An 18,451-nucleotide genomic window follows, 5' to 3' on the forward strand; every position below is an offset into this window, starting at 1 on the left:
TTTTTACTTAAGTGTTTTGCCGAATGCCTTTCTTCCATGTGAAATGTCTCTTTGTTTCCTGGAAATGACTTGATGTCAACCAGAGTTTTGGTTGCAAGATAGGTAATTGTTCTATATATATATTTAGCTCTAATCCTATTGATAATATAAGAAAAGCCAACTGAAATGATCAATGGAGTCAATCACATTCACAAAATGTTATATGTGACTGTAAAGTTTAAGAACTGTAAACTGTTAACACTTAACACTTAATAGTGTGTATGTATATGAATGGATTTCTGATCCTTCTTTCCAGGCATCAAAGGAGCTGATGAGGATGAGCTCAAGGAAATGGGATCCACTCCTCACAGCAAACACGTGTACAATGTACCCAACTTTGACTTAATCAAAGAGGTGCAGAAGAAGATCATCATGGAAGTGTGCGCTGGCGTTGATGACCAGCTCAATTCTCTGGTTAGCGGAGAGGAAAGTAAGTCGAATAATAATCTGACACAGTCAGGTCCACACTCCCTGTTATATCTCATGGAGTATTTATGCATTACATGTGCTGTAGGTTTGATTCGAGAGTTGCATAGAAAGAGAGAAAAGAGCAAGACTTTGAAGTTAAACCACCCAAAACAGATGGATTCTACATTGGCTCATACAGAGGCAGGAGCCATTCTCATAGCGCATTTATAGCGCTGTCATTAATTGCTGAAACAAATTGTCCCCAAATAACAGTTCTCAGTACCTTTAAAATATAAATCTTCAAATAAGTATGGATAAAATAAAACATTTGACCCACCTCAAATAACACCTACCATTACCAACCATCACCATTTAACATTCCACCATTGTTCCTGCCTCACCTTCAGTGGTGGAGCCGGCCTCTAACCTGCAGGTGACAGAGATTGCCTCAAAGTCGATGAGGATCACCTGGGACTTGTCTGTAGGCGACGTCTCCGGCTACAAACTCACCCTCACCCCCATGCTGCCCGGCATGAAACGCCAGGAGCTGTACACGGGAGCCACGCAATCCAACATCAACGTCCGCGACCTATCTCCAGAGACCGAGTACGAGATCAGCCTGTACGCCCTCAAAGGTCTGGTCCCCAGTGAACCTGTCATGGCCATGGAGAAGACCCAGCCGGTCAAGGTGTCCACAGGTGAGGATGCAGTGTTTTTCAGTGTTGCATGTTCTCTGCTCACTTCTTTTGTCTCATTTGTTTAACTCGCAGACCCACGTCTGTCTCTGCTGTAAAGGCCTGTAACTAACCAAGGTTTTCATGTGTCCGTCTGCAGAATGCTCACTGGGAGTGGATGTCCAGGCTGACGTGGTCATCTTGGTCGATGGCTCTTACAGTATCGGATTAAAAAACTTTGCCAAGGTCCGCGGTTTCCTCGAGGTACTGGTCAACTCCTTTGACGTTGGTGCCCACAAGGTCCAGCTCAGCTTGGTCCAGTACAGCCGTGACCCCCACACAGAGTTTGCCCTCAACACCCACCACGACATCAACGCCGTGGTCAAAGCCGTACGCGCCTTCCCCTACCGCGGAGGCTCCACCAACACAGGCAAAGCCATGACCTACGTCAGGGAGAGGATCTTCATCGAAAGCCGCGGCGCACGTCAGAACGTCCCTCGCGTCATGGTGCTGATCACGGACGGGAAGTCTTCGGACTCCTTCAAGGACCCGGCGACCAAGCTGAGAAACACTGATGTGGAGATCTTTGCAGTGGGTGTCAAGGACGCCGTCAGATCCGAGCTGGAGGCCATTGCCAATCCCCCGTCAGCCTCTCATGTCTTTGAGGTGGAGGACTTTGACGCCTTCCAGAGAATCTCCAAGGAGCTCACTCAGTCCATTTGCCTGAGGATTGAGCAAGAGTTGCTCAACATCAAGAAAAGGAGTAAGAAGCATTCAGTTGTTTATTAAACCACATGTTTTTATGGATGTCACAACACTGCATGCAACACTGCTGAAAAGGACAATATATCCATTAAGCTAAGAAAATATTGGCCACCAAAACCAAAAAAGAGTGTGAAGGAGGGATAACTCTACCACTTAAGGTAGTGAGGCCTGTGTCCATTCCAACAACTAATAATGTGTTTCCTGTTGAAAAATAAGTAATGAGATGACATCATGCTCAGGAATACGTTAAACCGGTGTAGTAATAGTATGCAATAGAACAGAACGACCCTGGCATGAATAATACCCATAATGATAACAAGCCATAACACCGAACCAATATCCTCTCCTGTTTATTACTTGCTCCCAGGTCTTCTCCCACCCCAGGACTTGGTGTTCTCGGAGGTGACCTCCAGAAGCTTCCGCACTTCCTGGACAGCCGCCACCACCAGTGCCTTGTCCTACCTGGTGCGCTTCCGCAAGGCTGAAGACAACACCGGAGACTACATTTCCTTGGCGGTGCCCGCCGACACAACGACTGCCGTCCTGCCCAACCTCTTCCCGCTCACCACCTACGAGGTCAACGTCTTTGCCCAATACGAAAAAGGGGACAGTTTCCCGTTGACGGGTGAAGAGACCACTCTAGAAGGTAAAGGATTTGTCTTTGTGTATCGACCAGAGCTCAATCTTAATAACATCAAGTCAATGCTGGCTAAAGCGACCGGTCTGAGAAGTTCTGTTTTGTTTATTTTGCAGAACAAGGAACAGTACGTGACCTAGAGGTAACGGAAGAGACAACAGATAGTTTCAGGGTGTCGTGGCAGGCGGCGCCGGGTTCGGTGATCCGGTACCACCTGACTTATGTTCCCCGGAGCGGGGTGGGAGAGCTGCTGCAGACAATGACAAGTGGACCTGAGACCACCATCGTTCTTCAGGAGCTGTTGCCCATCACCACCTACCGAGTGTCTGTGTCTGCTGAGTATTCCGCTGGTAACGGGCAGGCGAACCAGGTGGACGGGACCACCAAGGAAGGTGAGGCCCCCCAACATGCTCTTAAGATTTCTCTTCATAGTTTCTTCTACAATGTGCTTGTCGACAAACCAATATGTTTTTGTTTTTGTGTGATTTTCATTGTGGAATTTATTGTAACAGCATACAATTTGGCTGACATACAACCCTTTGACTGCCTTTGACGAGTCTTGAATACTTGTCCGATCCACCATTTTCTATTTGTTACCTTTAGTGCGTGGATCGCCCCGGGACCTTCGTGTCTTCGACGAGACCATATCCACAATGAAAATGTCATGGGGGGCCGCCCCGGGAAATGTCCACCAATACCTAATCCTTTATAAAGCCGCGGAGGGAGGCGAGTTGATGGAGATGACCGTCAATGGAGACACCACAGAGGCTTTGCTCACAAACCTCCAACCGACCACAGAGTATGAGCTCTTCGTGACCGCCAGCTACTTTTCTGGTCCAGGCGAACCTCTTCTGGGCACAGGCACTACGTTGGAAGGTACGTGAGGATGTCACATTAACTCATGTCAAGCCTTTTTTTTGGTTGCATAGCATGTATGACTGAGCAATCAGTATTGGAGAGCAGACAACTGAGTGGGGCCTTTGTTATGACTGCCAAAGGGCCTCGAAGGTTGTCACGTGTGTGTGCGTTGAGTGGGTTTCTGAGACTGACTCGGTTTGTGATTGCGTCTCGTTCTTGGATTTCACTCGTTGCTTTGCAAATGTTTGATCAAGAGGTATGATGGAAAATGGCTTGATGTCGGTCTGTTGCGTGAAATCTTGATGTGTAAAAAAAAGAAACAAGCGTGTGATAAATCTCTGGAGCATATGTCCAATCGAGAAACCGATGAGCTTTCAGTCTCAATGGTTAGTTAAGCATATGAGCTGAGTTTGGGGGGAAACAGTTCTCTATGTAATTTCTCTGGCATAGACACAACACTGGTAGGTACTGCTTTGCTGCCAAAGAAGCCAGTGCTGAGGAAATGGGTGTGGGGAAGCTTGTAAACTTAAAAAAAAAGAGGCTCTGGAATGGTTTGGAGAAGACAGGCAGTGCCAAATGCCTGGCTAGTTTGAAACTTAACTTTAATACTTATTCATCTTGGCTTTGCTATAGGCTAAAGGTGAATTGCTATCCATTGGTTTATACAACATATTGGGAGTGTTAGTGATATGTATCAATTGCAACATTCAGCTGCTTATTTGAACGTATGGACATAATTCGTGATGCATAAAATTATCTTAGAGCGACCTCCAATCTGTTGATGAGTGTTACCAACATCTGGTTCAGCGTAGACGACATCTGTGTAGTTGTGGTCACTTAAGGATACAAGTCAGTCAACAGGATGTTGACTGACTTGGTTTTGCTGTGCTTTGGGGTGTTCATATAAACAACAATAATGCTGGAGGTCATTCAAACAGAGAATGACACATCTTGCATGTCAACTTAATGACCGCCGCTGGAGTCCTCGCTCCAGCTAGATAGTTATGGCTAGATAGTTAGGCTCTAGGAATGTTGTACAGGTGGCGGCTGCGGAATGAAAAGCCTGTCAGCTGTGGTTTGGAACGATGATCAAATGGTTGAAAATAGAGATAAGTCTTTGTTGGTAAGTAGTTTGCCAGAAACCATTGCCAGAAGAAATCGCACCAAATTGCGAAATAATTTTCCTAATAGCAGATAATGGCATCTAAATACCAATGAATTTTAAACAAAGGATAGGTCTTTGGCTTCAAGTCCGATCTATTTGATCATCCTATTTATTTAAGCTGTCACCATTTGAAGAGTGGAACCAAAGCAAAGCCAGTGCTGTTGCTTCTCGTTACATGCCTGGGATGTGACGTAGTGGTGGCTGAACTCGATTTCTCTGCAGAAAGCTATCTCATCCCTCCAACTCACCAAACTATTTCATTCTTCAGAATATGATCAATAGTGGAGTCCTTGTTTCCTAATGTCACGCCCTTATATCCTTGGCAGGCCCAAGGGTCACTGGTGGCAGTCAATTCTGGACGTTTGAGGGGTCCAAGTTATTGGTTGAAATGGGGGCTTGTGTGCATATTTCTGCCCTTCAAATTCATTACATTGCGTTCCATCTTTTGTCCCTTTAATAGCCAAAGGTGTTGACTGGGGCAAAACACAGTTTCCACAGTTTGAATCCATCCTCAGTGATACACCCTCATAGGAAATACTAAAGCTGCTCTCTGTGCTCTGTGACAAAGCACTTTGTCTAGCCGGCTTCCAAAGCCCTTGACGTCACCACACCTCACCACACACACACTGATCTCATTGTTTATGACTGCCACTATGAGACCCGCCATGAAGGTGAACATTTGACTGGCTGGGGAAAATATCTTTCACACAATAAACCCAATTGTGCCAGTGTTCCAAATTGTGTTCCAAATGGAGGCGAAAAATGGGAGATTATTTATTACATCCTGTTGAGTTGCATTGGATGATGGGAATCCCCCACCAACGGGGTAATATAAAGTTTATATATGTTTACCACGTCATTCTAAGATGAGGATGTTGGTGAAATAACCAATAAAATAGAGGATTTTCTAAACCCCAGTGCTGAAATGGCACATGGAGCACACTGCCCAGGAGACTGAATTCAGGGGCCTTTTACAAGATTGACGGAATGAAATACGACTTTTACTGAAGATGGATTCAAGATGCAAATAAATCACGAAAAATAAAAAATAAATATCGAATGGACATTCCCAGACAGTCAGTAAGTCAGTTATTTTATAAAGTTTGTGTTTACTACAAATCCATTTAGTTCTTCTTTGTTTGGCATATGGCCATTTTTCCACAACTGCAGATCATTATGTTTTAAGACATCTTGGCTGTGGTTGTGAGGGGCAGGTCAACACATGGATCTTCCTTTGCAGTGTGTGTGTTAGTGGTATAGTGTGTGTGTGGTATGAGGGAATCTGTGGGGTGAGGCATGAGTCTAATGTTTTGATCTGGTCTCGTCAACAGCACTTACTTAAGAACAGGCTTCCCCTCAGAGGGTGTGGACGCTGGGCGTAACCTCAGTGAAATATATACCCGATAAAGAGACGCTTCAATGCCACTCTCGTTTTATTAACCTTACAACAGGTGTGGATGACAGTAATAGCTGTTATGGAAATCCCGCGGCTTAAGAAGACTTTATGGCGAATGTCATTAAGCTGCCTGTGTTTGTGTGTATGTGTCTTTTTGTGTGTGTGTGTGTGTGTGTGTGTGTGTGTGTGTGTGTGTGTGTGCGTGTGCGTGTGCGTGTGTGTGTGTGTGTGTGTGTGTGTGTGTGTGTATGTGTTATTGTGTGTGCGCATCAGATTACCCATTTGGCTTGTAGACTGTAAACTGTGACTTTTTTTGGTCGTGGATGTTTGTCAGTTGAGTCCCAAGGGTTGGCAGGTCTGACCGTGGCCCATGTGTTTTGTTAGACTGCGCTGCTTCACTCCTTGGCAGGAGTTCTTGGCTGAGCCCCACCTACTAAGCCCTTGTCTGTGGAAGTGATTTCCCCGTGATCCCTGTGCATTTACCTCAAACGCAGCTGTTAAATCAACCTGTATCACAAGTTTTCCTGTGAAATAGATCCTTATTGGAGAGGGTGTGGTCTGTATTAGGTCTTATGTATCAATGATCTTGATTGGTCCACAGTTATTTATTTTATGTAGAAAGCACACAGTTTGGCAGGATCTATTTGGATGCTGCTATCATTGCAATTTGTATTTATATCAGCTTTTCCATCTCAAATTGATAACAGAATGACAATAGAATGAGACCAATCGAAAGATTCAAATTGAAATTACCATGTGAATGTGACCAAAATACCTTGCCTGATCCCAGTCTGAGTTCATTTATGGTGTTTTCATGTGGAGTGTTTGTGTGTTTATTGGATCAATTAATTTCTTCATTCAAGACCACCTAACTGCTTTGCAGGCGTATTACCAGACGTATTCAGTGTTAGCATCAGGGGACTATGAGTTGTGAATGCGGTGAAAGCTGTGTAGTTGGCAGGGTAGGGTTCAGTTTGTGGTCAGCAGTGATTCTGTATAGATTGTGATAGAAACCGAGCTGCGGCTGACCCAGCCCGGCGGGCTGCTGGCCACTCATCACCCAGCCCCACAGCCTCCACTCCCCTCCCGTTCACACCGTACCGGAAGGTTCTTCTGAAGCCCCTCAGGAATCTAAAGTGTACGGAGAGGGAAAAAGGGAAGAGGTTAACATCTGTGCAAAAAAAAGCCCGGTGCTTTTTAAGATCACATTTCATGCGTTTCAATGGAAAATGAAAGGCGCTGAGGCTGTGTGATTTGTGATTAGTTTTGCAGAGATCTTTCCAGGATTCTCTGATTGTGAGTTCAAACGCACCCTGAGGGGTTTAGGCGGAGACCGACAGAGGACTGTTTTTGGTTTTATCACTTGTTGACCTGTTGATGTTGTCCGTTCTGTGTCTAGCCTACTTCCTTTAGCCCTTTATTTACCTGCGTTAGAACCCCACACCGCACGGACTAAAGGAAATACTGAGCTCGATTCTCCATAAGCGTGTTTTTTTTTGATGTGTTTGGATCTTACGCTGATAATCCAGTCCAAAGAATCTCCATTGGAACAAAGTAACCGCAAGAAACACATGATTTGTATTGTTGTTGCATCCATCCCAACACAGCTGAGATAGTCATTTTCTTTCTCCTTGTCTGAACCTCTCATGCAAGAACGCTATTCTTATGGTCTTATTTGCCCCACAGAACTGGGCTCGCCTAAAGACTTGGTCACCAGCGACGTCACCGACACCAGCTTCGCCGTGCGCTGGACCGCCGCACCGGGCAACGTGCGCCAGTACCGGCTCCGGTGGAAGTCCATGTTCAGCGACGAGACCGGCGAGAAGACGGTGGGCGGGGACACCACAGACACCGTTCTGGAGGGTCTCACCCCGGAGACACTCTACCAGGTCTCGGTGTTTGCGGCCTACGGTCGCGGAGAGGGAGAGCCTCTGGTGGGGGAGGAGACCACAGATGGTAAGCCGCTCAAGAAGCGCCTGAAATGCCTCTAACAGACCCTTGACTTTGGGAGCCCCTAACTCTCTCTCTCTCTCTCTCTCTCTCTCTCTCGCTCTCGCTCTCGCTCTCGCTCTCGCTCTCCCTCTCTCTCTCTCTCTCTCTCTCTCTCTCTCTCTCTCGCTCTCGCTCTCGCTCTCGCTCTCGCTCTCGCTCTCGCTCTCCCTCTCGCTCTCCCTCTCCCTCTCTCTCTCTCTCTCTCTTTCAACTCCTGCCACCCCCTGGAACTCTTTCTGCTTTTGCTCTGTCCTCACGCTCGTTTGTTTGAAATATAGTGTCCACTTTTCTTTCTTGTTGAACTTCTAAATCAATCCTCTTTTAGGCTGTTTTTCTTGGCCCACCTGTGAATGTTACTATGCCCTAAGTAATATTGTTTTAATTGCTTTGGTTTTTCTTTCATGAAGTGTCTTAACAGGGTTAAGAAATACGCTAAAAGACTAAATGTATACATACACTAATACTCGTTTGAGTTGCATGTCTTTAAAGCGTATATAAAAAAAGTTAGAAGCCCCTAAAAGGAGGGGCACAGCTAGCAAACAATTTCCTAAATGGACCCAAAAGGCTTACTCAAAAGCCTGGAATGCTGACCTAAACCTTGACTTTATTACCCCAAAGGCACCAGAGGACTGCTTAACATTTAAATATGCCAGTTCATTTAGGCATGGTAAAAGAGTTCATGATATCTCATCAATGGCAGAGATATATAAATATACATATAAGTGAGACTATGCCTCATGTTAGAAAACAAGATTTTTGCTTGGAATTAACCATTTTTAGCCATAAAAACAAGCTTATATAGCTTGAGTAATATAAGTCATCTGTATTCAAGGTTTTATGGTACATATAGGGTGATTTAATGTCCAGCACCTGAAACCGCTCTTCACAGGAGATACAGGTCAGAAAGAGCCAGACAGAGAGCGGTATATTCCTTGTTTGACTGTTCTCATGCCAAGATGAAAAAAAGCACATCGAACAGAATCCCTCTCCAATCGGGAATACATTTTAACTACCAGTTAACAAAAGGGAATGTGCTAATGGAAAAATATGTGCAGACATCTTTTTATACTTAGTAATTCTGGCAGGGCAGACAGGTGCGAAATACACCACAACCACCTTTGAGGTGACATCGGAGGCAGGCACATATGGTTTATAACCGCAATGCTTTTCTTATTTGAGCTTCCAACTTTTCCTCTTTCCCCTCTGCGAAGCAGACACCAGTGGTCCATTTGGACTGAGCAACACACAGAAAACTTGGATCCACGACATCTTTCCGTTAACAGAAACCTAGTGAAAAAAGAAATAATTCTGTCTGAAATTGGGAAAGTCTGAATATTTCCCCCAGCTTGTTTAGAGGGCTATGAAAAGTCACACTTGCCCTTCCTGTTCTGGATCAAATGCTTTGTAGACACGCTATGGAAAAATCGGCCCCTGCTGGCTTTCCTCAAATAGATCAGTCTGCTGTGCTTGGCTCCTAAAGCTCACTGACTGAACATGATCGATTCTGTGAAGTTGGACCGGGCGGATGCATGTATGCCCCATAGAAGCTAAAGGAGGGGAAGTTGAGTGATTTGATGTTTCCATGAAGTTAGGATCCACCCTTGAATCCATCCACCCATCTTTACGTCATCCATCCATCCTCCACCCATCTATCCCTCCCATCCACACCTACATCCAACCCTCCCTCATCCATTCATCCTCCACCCATCTATCCCTCCCATCCACACCCACATCCAACCCTCCCTCATCCATTCATCCTCCACCCATCCATCGAACCCATCCACACCCACATCCAACCCTCCCTCATCCATTCATCCTCCACCCATCTATCCCTCCCATCCACACCCACATCCAACCCTCCCTCATCCATTCATCCTCCACCCATCCATCGAACCCATCCACACCTACATCCAACCCTCCCTCATCCATTCATCCTCCACCCATCTATCCCTCCCATCCACACCCACATCCGTCCATCCCTCCATCCGGCCACCCGAACCATCCATCTAACCCCACCACTCTAATCTGATGTCTCCTTCCTCACAGTCTCGGCCGCCGGCAAGATGATCGTCGTATCGGAGGAGACGGAGAAGAGCATGAAGGTCGACTGGCAGCCGGCGCCGGGCAACGTGGTCAACTACCGCGTGACCTACAGGCCCCGGCAGGGCGGGCGCCAGCTGGCCGCCAAGGTGCCCGGCGGTGGAGCCACCACCACCGTCCTGCGTAGGCTGACCCACCTGACCACCTACGACATCACCGTCATCCCCGTCTACCGCGCGGGGGAGGGCAAGGCCAGGGAGGGAGATGGAACCACACGTACGTTGGTGTGACCTTACTACAAATCGCTTTCCAAATCGTTTTTTGTGTGACGGGAGAGTTGATTTTTTGTTATTTTTAGGCGGTTGGGGTTATCTGGATCACACCGCCAACACTCGTTAGTTCAGTTGTTTCGCTTATGCAGATTTCTGTTCGATTACATTTTTGTGGGAGATGAAGAACAGCTGGTCAGTGTTTTTGCCACAAACACTAATTGTTTGTTCAATCGTTTCAATCCAACACATGCAAACTATTTTCTTCCAGTTTATATATATGTATATATCTTTTATTAATTAATTTATGTAAATATATATATTTATTGTTATTATTTTCTTCATATCGCACTCCTTTTTCATCACCCTAATGTGCGGTCATGTAATAAGTGGTCTTTGCTTGTTTTTTTTTCCCCCTCCCTCTCCAGTGTCTCCTTACAAGGGGCCCAGGAACCTCCAGACCTCTGAGCCGGGCAAGACCAGTTTCCGGGTGACCTGGGACCACGCTCCCGGGGATGTGAAGGGCTACAAAGTCACATTCCACCCCTCAGGAGACGACATCGACCTGGGAGAGCTCCAAGTGGGCCCCTATGACAACACAGTGGTGCTGGAGGAATTAAGGTGTGTCTCCTTCTTCCCCTCTTCTTCCTCTTCTTCTTCTTCTTCTGACCTTCTTTGAAGTATTTCCTTTGTTTTTCGTAAAAAAAAAGTCTGGGTGTATTCAAGCTCTATGGCTTTGTTAAGACGGTCGGTGGCTCATGCAAGCGCTTTGTTCTGTGCCACAGAGCGGGAACCAAGTACTCCGTCAGTGTGTTTGGGATGTTTGACGGTGGAGAGAGCATGCCATTGGCTGGGGAGGAGAAAACCACTCTCTCTGACGCACCTGGGCCCCCCGCCTACCAACCCACAGGTAAAGCCTTTGGTGTAACGTCGACTGTACGGTGGGACCTTTGTCAAACATTCGTAGACAATGAAGACATGTTGCACTCGGAAAATACTCTCCAAATGCCACTGGCTGTAAACTATGCCGTTTTCCACTTTCCTTAACGAGGATTGTCTCACAGAATTGCAGACATAATGATATTTCCATCTGGCCTCTTTCTGGGCTTTCCTTGTGCAGTGTTGTTTTTTCCATGTTGGGTCCTCTATGCATAGCTGGGACAGACCTAGCCAACATATGCTTCATTTATTTTAGCTCTAATTTGTGTTAATGGCATATTAAGGGGATGGCAGTCAGACAGCGTGTGCGAAAGTGAGAGAAAGTGTGCTCGACAGAATGTTCCACAAAAGGTTTCCCTCAGCCCAGCTGTGGGCCTGGTCTTAATGAAGAGCAGATACTCATGTTGATGTCGCTGAGGGTCAGGCAGATAGAATAGAGGCTGCTCCATCCCCAGTCTTAACAATGTGCCAGTTTATCTCTGAAACCTCCTGACGCTCACCTTGAACCATCCCTAGTGAAGAGGAATGTAAGAGAGAAAAACACTCACAGACTGTTCCCTTTAGACTTTTACAACTGTATAAAAACATTCAGAGTAAATTCAATTCAATTCAATTTTATTTGTATAGCCCTTAATCACCATTACAGTCTTAAAGGGCTTAACAGGCCAAATAGGTATGACACCCCCTGACCCAAGCCCCAACAAGGGCAAGAAAAAAAAAACTTAATCAGCAAGGATGAAATCTTGAGAGTCAGTGAAATGCAAATCATGGAAAGCACAATTTCTTGAGAATGATTTATTCCAACTCCAAATCCAATTGCAACTCATTAGTTGACACCAACCAAATAAGGCATCCTGCCAGCTAAAGATAATAATACATGACTCGTGAGGAAGACTAACCGAACCCTGACCACTGTAAGTAGAATGAAATCTCCCTTAAAGTCATATATTTCTCATTTCCATTCAATGTATGTCTGTCTGTCTGTCTGTCTGTCTGTCTGTCTGTCTGTCTGGTCTGTCTGTCTGTCTGTCTGTCTGTCTGTCTGTCTGTTTGTCTGTCTGTCTGTCTGTCTGTCTGTCTGTCTGTCTGTCTGTCTGTCTGTCTGTCTGTCTTTCTGTCTGTCTGTCTGTCTGTCTGTCTGTCTGTCTGTCTGTCTGTCTGTCTGTCTGTCTGTCTGTCTGTCTGTCTGTCTGTCTGTCTGTCTGTCTGTCTGTCTGTCTGTCTGTCTGTCTGTCTGTCTGTCTGTCTGTCTGTGTTTTTCTGCACCTGTCTGTATGTATATTTCTCACTTCATCCATTCATTTTAAGTTGACATCTGGTCTATAACCAGATGTCCAGAAGGTTTGGCAAGTGTTGTGGGGACGGTGTGTGTGTCCTTTTGTGTGGGTTGGCGGGGGGGAGGGTTAGGGTGTATTGGGTCTGGAAATCCCACATCATGATGTGAGCTGTTTTTTAATTGCAGACAGTGACAGATCATACAACGTCTTGCCTTTTCCCTCAGTGCATCCACAGGCCTTCTGTTAGGCCTCGATGGAACGGATGCCTCACTTTTCACCAAGCAGGTGCCAGGAACAAGTCAAGCAGAGGGGCGACCCTACCACACAGCAGCCTCTCTCTCTGTGTCTCTGTGTCTCTTTCAGAAGGCCCACTGTCCTTTATGGGCCCGTCAGTGCATGCTTCCGCATCGCACCTTGGAAAAATGACGCAGCAAATGTTGATACAATCCCAGCCATGGCTCTGAATACTCGTGTTGATCCCGGGGGAAAGACTGAGAACGTCTGGGAAGAACTTTGAGGAATGAATGTGCTCTTATATGGATCTCAATAGGAGGAGCAGAGAAAAATAACTAAATATTGTGTGTTTATGTGACTGTGTAAAAAATGTTTGTTCTAATGAGTCCCTGGGGGGAAATGCTATTGATGTGTGGGCAAGTTCAACATCCTTGTACCGTGACCTCAATTTTTTTTTTCCCATGCGCCTTTCCATACTCTCTATCCCTCTCTCCGCTCAATCTGATTTTTCACTACCTTAAAGTAAACATTTTTCTCACATGATCCAACACATTTTTTGTACATTCTGTGAGATTTGTATGTGAACGAAATAACAACACAGTTTTCGGGGGACGCCTTCCCCCACTGACCTCTCAGACGTGAGGTGTAAGACCAAGGCTCAGGCCGACATCGTGATCCTGGTGGACGGCTCCTGGAGTATCGGACGTCTCAACTTCAAAACCATCCGAGCCTTCATCGCCCGTATGGTCGGGGTGTTCGACATCGGGTCCGAGAGGGTCCAGATCGGTAGGGTTCGATGACGAAAAGTCAATTCTCGCGTCTGGCTGCGGTATGCGTTGTTCTAACCTAACCATGGGTGATTGCTTTAGGTCTGGCCCAGTACAGTGGAGACCCCAAAACTGAGTGGCATCTGAACACTCACGATAACCGGGACTCGCTGCTGGAGGCTATTGCTAACCTACCGTACAAGGGAGGAAACACCATGACCGGTAAGCTGGCCTAGGATGCACATGTCGTGGGTCAGGTAATGCAATCAGAAAGTACAATATTATATCGCTGTGTAGAAGAGTACAAGAGTTAAACGTATCTTCATACAGCCATGGTACTTTCCTAACTGTGTGACAGATTAATAATGTACGTGTCCATGTCGCAGGTCTCGCTCTGAACTACATCCTCCAGAACAACTTCAAGGACAACGTGGGGATGCGCACCAAGGCCCGTAAGATAGGTGTTCTGGTAACTGACGGCAAGTCCCAGGATGACATCATCGCAAACTCTGCGAACCTGCGGGATCAAGGCATTGAGTTGTACGCCATCGGTGAGCTCACGATGTGAAATTTGCTGATTAATGCGATATAAAAAATGAGATGCTTTTTAATATAATGCCTCTTTGGAGTCAAAGTAGCCCATTCATTCTTGCTCTTTGTAATCTGTTAGGTGTGAAGAACGCTGATGAGAACGAGCTGAGGTCCATCGCCTCCGACCCGGAGGATATCCACATGTACAACGTTAAAGACTTCTCCTTCCTTCTGGACATCGTGGACCGCGTTACGGACAACCTCTGCAACAGTGTCAAGGGATCAGGTATATTTGTCGGGAAAAGTATTCATATATTTATCGGACAATGTTATTTACTGTCTGTAGTCACGGGAGATGTCTTCGATTATTTTATCCCTTTATCTCCTGAAGGTCAAATTTCAGAGAAGACAAATCCTCAAGTCATTCACGTTCTTCTGTTTTCCCACAATGACAAGGGGACGCCCCCGAGGCCCCCACAGACCTGGTGACCTCCGAGGTGACCCACTACTCCTTCAGAGCCACCTGGATGGCCCCTTCCAGCCCAGTGGAGAAGTTCCGTGTGGAGTACGTGGACGTGTCCGGACGCCCACAACAGGTATGGATGGACTCCAAAGAGCTGGTTGCATGCACATTTCTTTGGAGCATTGTGGAAAGTGTAGTGCATTTGGCAGATCTGCCTTTATTGGGTTCTGGCTCTGGCTATGTCCCCTGACACAGTGTGGTTTGAGTAAAGGGAAAACGTTCCTTAAACCTTCCCAAACGTCCTTCACACTGTGTGGTTTCTTCATTATACAGAGTGCAAAGCAGGGAAAAGCTCTGAAGGCCGTAAAAGCAGATTACAATTTAGAAAGTAAATAATGAATTTCGTCTCTTGGGTTCATCGCTCTATTTGCCAGGAGGGTTCCTGCAAGGCCTCAGGATATATGCAACAAATCCATTTTTTTGTGTGCGTCTGAATTCAATTACACATATAATTTGTTAGTTTTTGTCCAGCTCCAATGGTTTTCTTTGTTAGCACACTCGGTGGCTGAGGTTATGATTTCTGAGTGGGGGATCTGGAAGTCTCCAGCTCAATTTAGGTCAGAGGCCTCTGTGGTTTTAATTGGAGCTGTTTAAAAAAGAGCCACTTGTGGTTACGTGTGAAGACATAGAGCCATTGTTTGTTGTGCAGCTTAATACCAATTGCTCGTAGAAAATGTGTTTTATATTTTTTTAAACATATTTCACAATGGCTCCCTGGATCCACGACAGACAACAAACACAGACACACAAACATACACACGTAGACAAGCTCAAGCGCACACACACACACACACACACACACACACACACACACACACACACACACACACACACACACACACACACACACACACACACACACACACACACACACACACACCTGCTGTAACTTTATTATCGCCAACAGGTGTTTGTTGACGGCAGCCAGAACACCGTGGTTCTGCAGAGCCTCAACCCTTTGACCGAATACCAGGTCAGCGTGTACTCTGTGATCGGAGAGGAGAGCAGCGAGCCACTCAGAGGGGCGGAGACCACGTGTAAGTGTTTCGCAACATTCAGTTCACCTCCAAGCCTGTCACTCCTATCCCTATAGCCCATAGTACAGGTGTGTGTCCTAAGGTGTAAGAGTGCATGTGAAGCAACTTATTAAAGCAAGCGGATATTGGATTTTCGGACTTGATCACCCATGACTGTAGGGTCTTCATACAAGGTTCACTCACTGATTCAATCTTCTTCTTCATGCTCTTTTCGAAAGGAGGAGGAACTTTCAATATATGAGTTTGTCATTGGCAGACGGCACACGATTTCCTGTTATGGGGAACGAAATGAGATATGCATGGTTTATATTAAATGGCAGTCCTTGGAAGCGTCTTTTACTGCTTTCAGTAGTAAAAGAGCAGATGTGTTTTGGCCGCATCAGCAGTTTCATACTAGACTTCTTTTACAGCACCCAACATCTGAGCGTTGTGCAATGTTTTTAAACTCTTTCTGAATCATTTCAACAATAACCCACAGTACGTCTTGGATTCAGTTGCATAATATTACAAAACAATTTCCCTCTTCCAAATACTGGGTTTCCGCCGCGGTCGACGTGAATCAAAGAATCAAACAGTTGCCTGTTGGACTTGTTTCTAGCACAATATGTGGCAGTGTGGTGATAGCGTGCGCATAATTGAGTTAACCCTAACACAGTAAAAGTCCCCAACAAAGCTTAGCAGCTCTTCAGAGTCCTCGCTTCGCTTTCTTTCAAGTTCTTCTTGTTTGTTGTTTTTATGTCTTAACTCCCGAATAGCACTACATTTTATAGCTTAAGTCAAAGGCAGACCTCCTTGAAAGCACACCCATAAATTCTCCCATAAGTTCTCTCTATATCCTGTCTTTGGATGGCCAAAGTAGACAGTATGCCAAGCATACATGGTGCGGACGTTGAATATTGTGTGTATATGTGCTCATAACGAAACATACAAGTAGACTTTACAATTCCGTTAGCCGTTGGACCCCACCAACGCCATAAACGGGCGTCTGCGGTGATGTCACCGATGATGTCTCCTGCGTTATCGTTGACGTGCGTGCCCTTTCCCCAGTGCCCCTGAGCGCCGTGACTCGGATGACCATCTACGACGAGCAGGTGACCACCATGAGGGTGAGATGGGAGAAGGCGTTGGGGGCCACGGGATACATGCTGCTCTACAGCACCATCAACGCCACCCAGCCGGCAAGGGAGCTGGAGGTGAGGCCGACCACTGGCCTACACACACATCAACAGGCGCACATGCATATGCACAGACGCACATATAGGAGGTGCGTTTGTGTATGCGCACAGGCACACAAATGCGCACACACACACACACCTCTGAGATATATATGCATGCACGTAGACACACCACCTTCACGCGTCAAGTAAGAATACACTACAGATAGTACTGACCAATACACACACACGCACACACAGTCCCTCGATCACACTATCTCTATCTAACACTTTTTCTCTCTCTTTCACACATACTCAAACACACACAAACACACACACACACACACACACACATACACATTTATTCACATCCTGCCCGGTGACCAACAAACTCCAAAAGCATGTCAGCAAGATCCTGACAGAATACAGATGTCATCCACTTTAACAACATTGTACAAAGCCGCCAGTGTTCCCCATAGGAAGGAATGGGCTGAAACAGAGGGAAAAAACAGAAACACAAACAGAAAAAGAAAAAGAGGAAAACCTGCCACAATACACAAAGGGCTGGGCAGAGCCGTGAGCGCTCGCTGCCAGACGAGCGTCATGGTTCTGCTCATGAAGTGTTAAAACCCAGCGGCTCTTAATTGGAGCGGACTCATCATCCACTGCCCACTCGGGAAACGCTCTCTCTGAGCCGGGGAAGGAAGAGAGAGAAAAAAAGGTTTCCCCCCCCCTCGCCCCCCTCCCTTCCTCCCTCTCTTCGCAGCCATGTGTTTAACCGTGACCTGGTCCTCCCTTGCAGATGCGAGTGGGAGGGGAGACGACGGAGGTCCAGCTGGACAACTTGTATCCCAACACTGCCTACACGCTGTCCCTCTTCGCCCTGCACGGGGAGCTGGCCAGCGAGCCCCTCACCGACCAGGGAGTCACCCGTACGTACGGCCAGGCCCTCGCTGAGCGTTGACTCGGCGGCCCACCACGTGATGTGAACCTCAGTCGGCACTTGGGTTTTCTGCTCGCTGTAGCAACGGTTGGATCATTGGTTTTAGGATGACTGCTTATTTTAAGACATCCCTGCTAGATTAAAGTAGCTTCTTTAATCCTTGATCAAAGAGAAGCCTAGAAGCTTCTTTGTCATATAAGTGATTCAACCAAATGATTCGATTAAATTTATCCTCACTCTGTAGAACAATGAAAAACAATAAACTAACACTTGATGTGTGCCGGTAAAAAAAAGATCTGTAAAAATACGGAGACAGAGATTCATTGATTGCACTGAATGTCACTGAATGTCAAACAACACTTTCCGGTCTCTTCCCAGGACCCAGGCCACCCTCTGGGAAGCTGAGGGTGCGAGACGTGACCCACAGCACCCTGTGGCTCGACTGGGACGCCGCGCCCGGGCCCGTAATTAAGTACCTCGTGACCTACCAGCCCGATAACGGAGAGGCCAAAGAGGTGAGCTTCGGATCCCACGCCCAGAAACCTTGTAATCGGGTCTCTCTGGCCCGCTTGTTAAAACTGCACACATCCACATCAAACCTATCAAGGGACCTTTGAAGAATTTCCTATTTTCCCAAAAATAATAGCACACCTCATAGACAGCGCTGTAAACATTTAGACTATGAAGAAAGGGACCTCCGAAGAATTTCCTGTAATCGCAAAGGATGCCTCACCTCATGGACATCGCTCTGAACATCTCAAAGATGTGGAAAGTTCATGTAAACGCCGTCCCAAGGACATCCT

At 46.4% G+C, this 18,451-nt stretch overlaps 1 protein-coding gene across 6 annotated transcripts in view; it reads left to right on the top strand.

Annotated features, from left to right (window-relative positions):
* The window catches only part of col12a1a (collagen, type XII, alpha 1a), a 63,344-nt gene that overhangs the window by 8,646 nt on the left and 36,247 nt on the right, over positions 1-18,451 (top strand). For 5 of the 6 annotated variants that reach the window (XM_056590603.1, XM_056590598.1, XM_056590599.1 and 2 more), the window contains exons 8-26: positions 296-469; positions 855-1,145; positions 1,282-1,884; positions 2,254-2,532; positions 2,640-2,915; positions 3,127-3,399; positions 7,629-7,898; positions 9,981-10,250; positions 10,672-10,864; positions 11,029-11,153; positions 13,330-13,479; positions 13,563-13,682; positions 13,847-14,011; positions 14,131-14,277; positions 14,448-14,587; positions 15,422-15,551; positions 16,599-16,744; positions 17,508-17,637; positions 18,027-18,163. In XM_056590603.1, the coding sequence (XP_056446578.1) occupies positions 296-469; positions 855-1,145; positions 1,282-1,884; positions 2,254-2,532; positions 2,640-2,915; positions 3,127-3,399; positions 7,629-7,898; positions 9,981-10,250; positions 10,672-10,864; positions 11,029-11,153; positions 13,330-13,479; positions 13,563-13,682; positions 13,847-14,011; positions 14,131-14,277; positions 14,448-14,587; positions 15,422-15,551; positions 16,599-16,744; positions 17,508-17,637; positions 18,027-18,163 (4,019 nt within the window). The remainder of the gene's footprint in view (positions 1-295; positions 470-854; positions 1,146-1,281; positions 1,885-2,253; positions 2,533-2,639; positions 2,916-3,126; positions 3,400-7,628; positions 7,899-9,980; positions 10,251-10,671; positions 10,865-11,028; positions 11,154-13,329; positions 13,480-13,562; positions 13,683-13,846; positions 14,012-14,130; positions 14,278-14,447; positions 14,588-15,421; positions 15,552-16,598; positions 16,745-17,507; positions 17,638-18,026; positions 18,164-18,451) is intronic. The other variant, XM_056590604.1, reaches the window with a different exon arrangement.

Source organism: Gadus chalcogrammus, chromosome 5 (genome assembly GCF_026213295.1).
Source record: "Gadus chalcogrammus isolate NIFS_2021 chromosome 5, NIFS_Gcha_1.0, whole genome shotgun sequence".
Taxonomy (NCBI): domain Eukaryota; kingdom Metazoa; phylum Chordata; class Actinopteri; order Gadiformes; family Gadidae; genus Gadus; species Gadus chalcogrammus.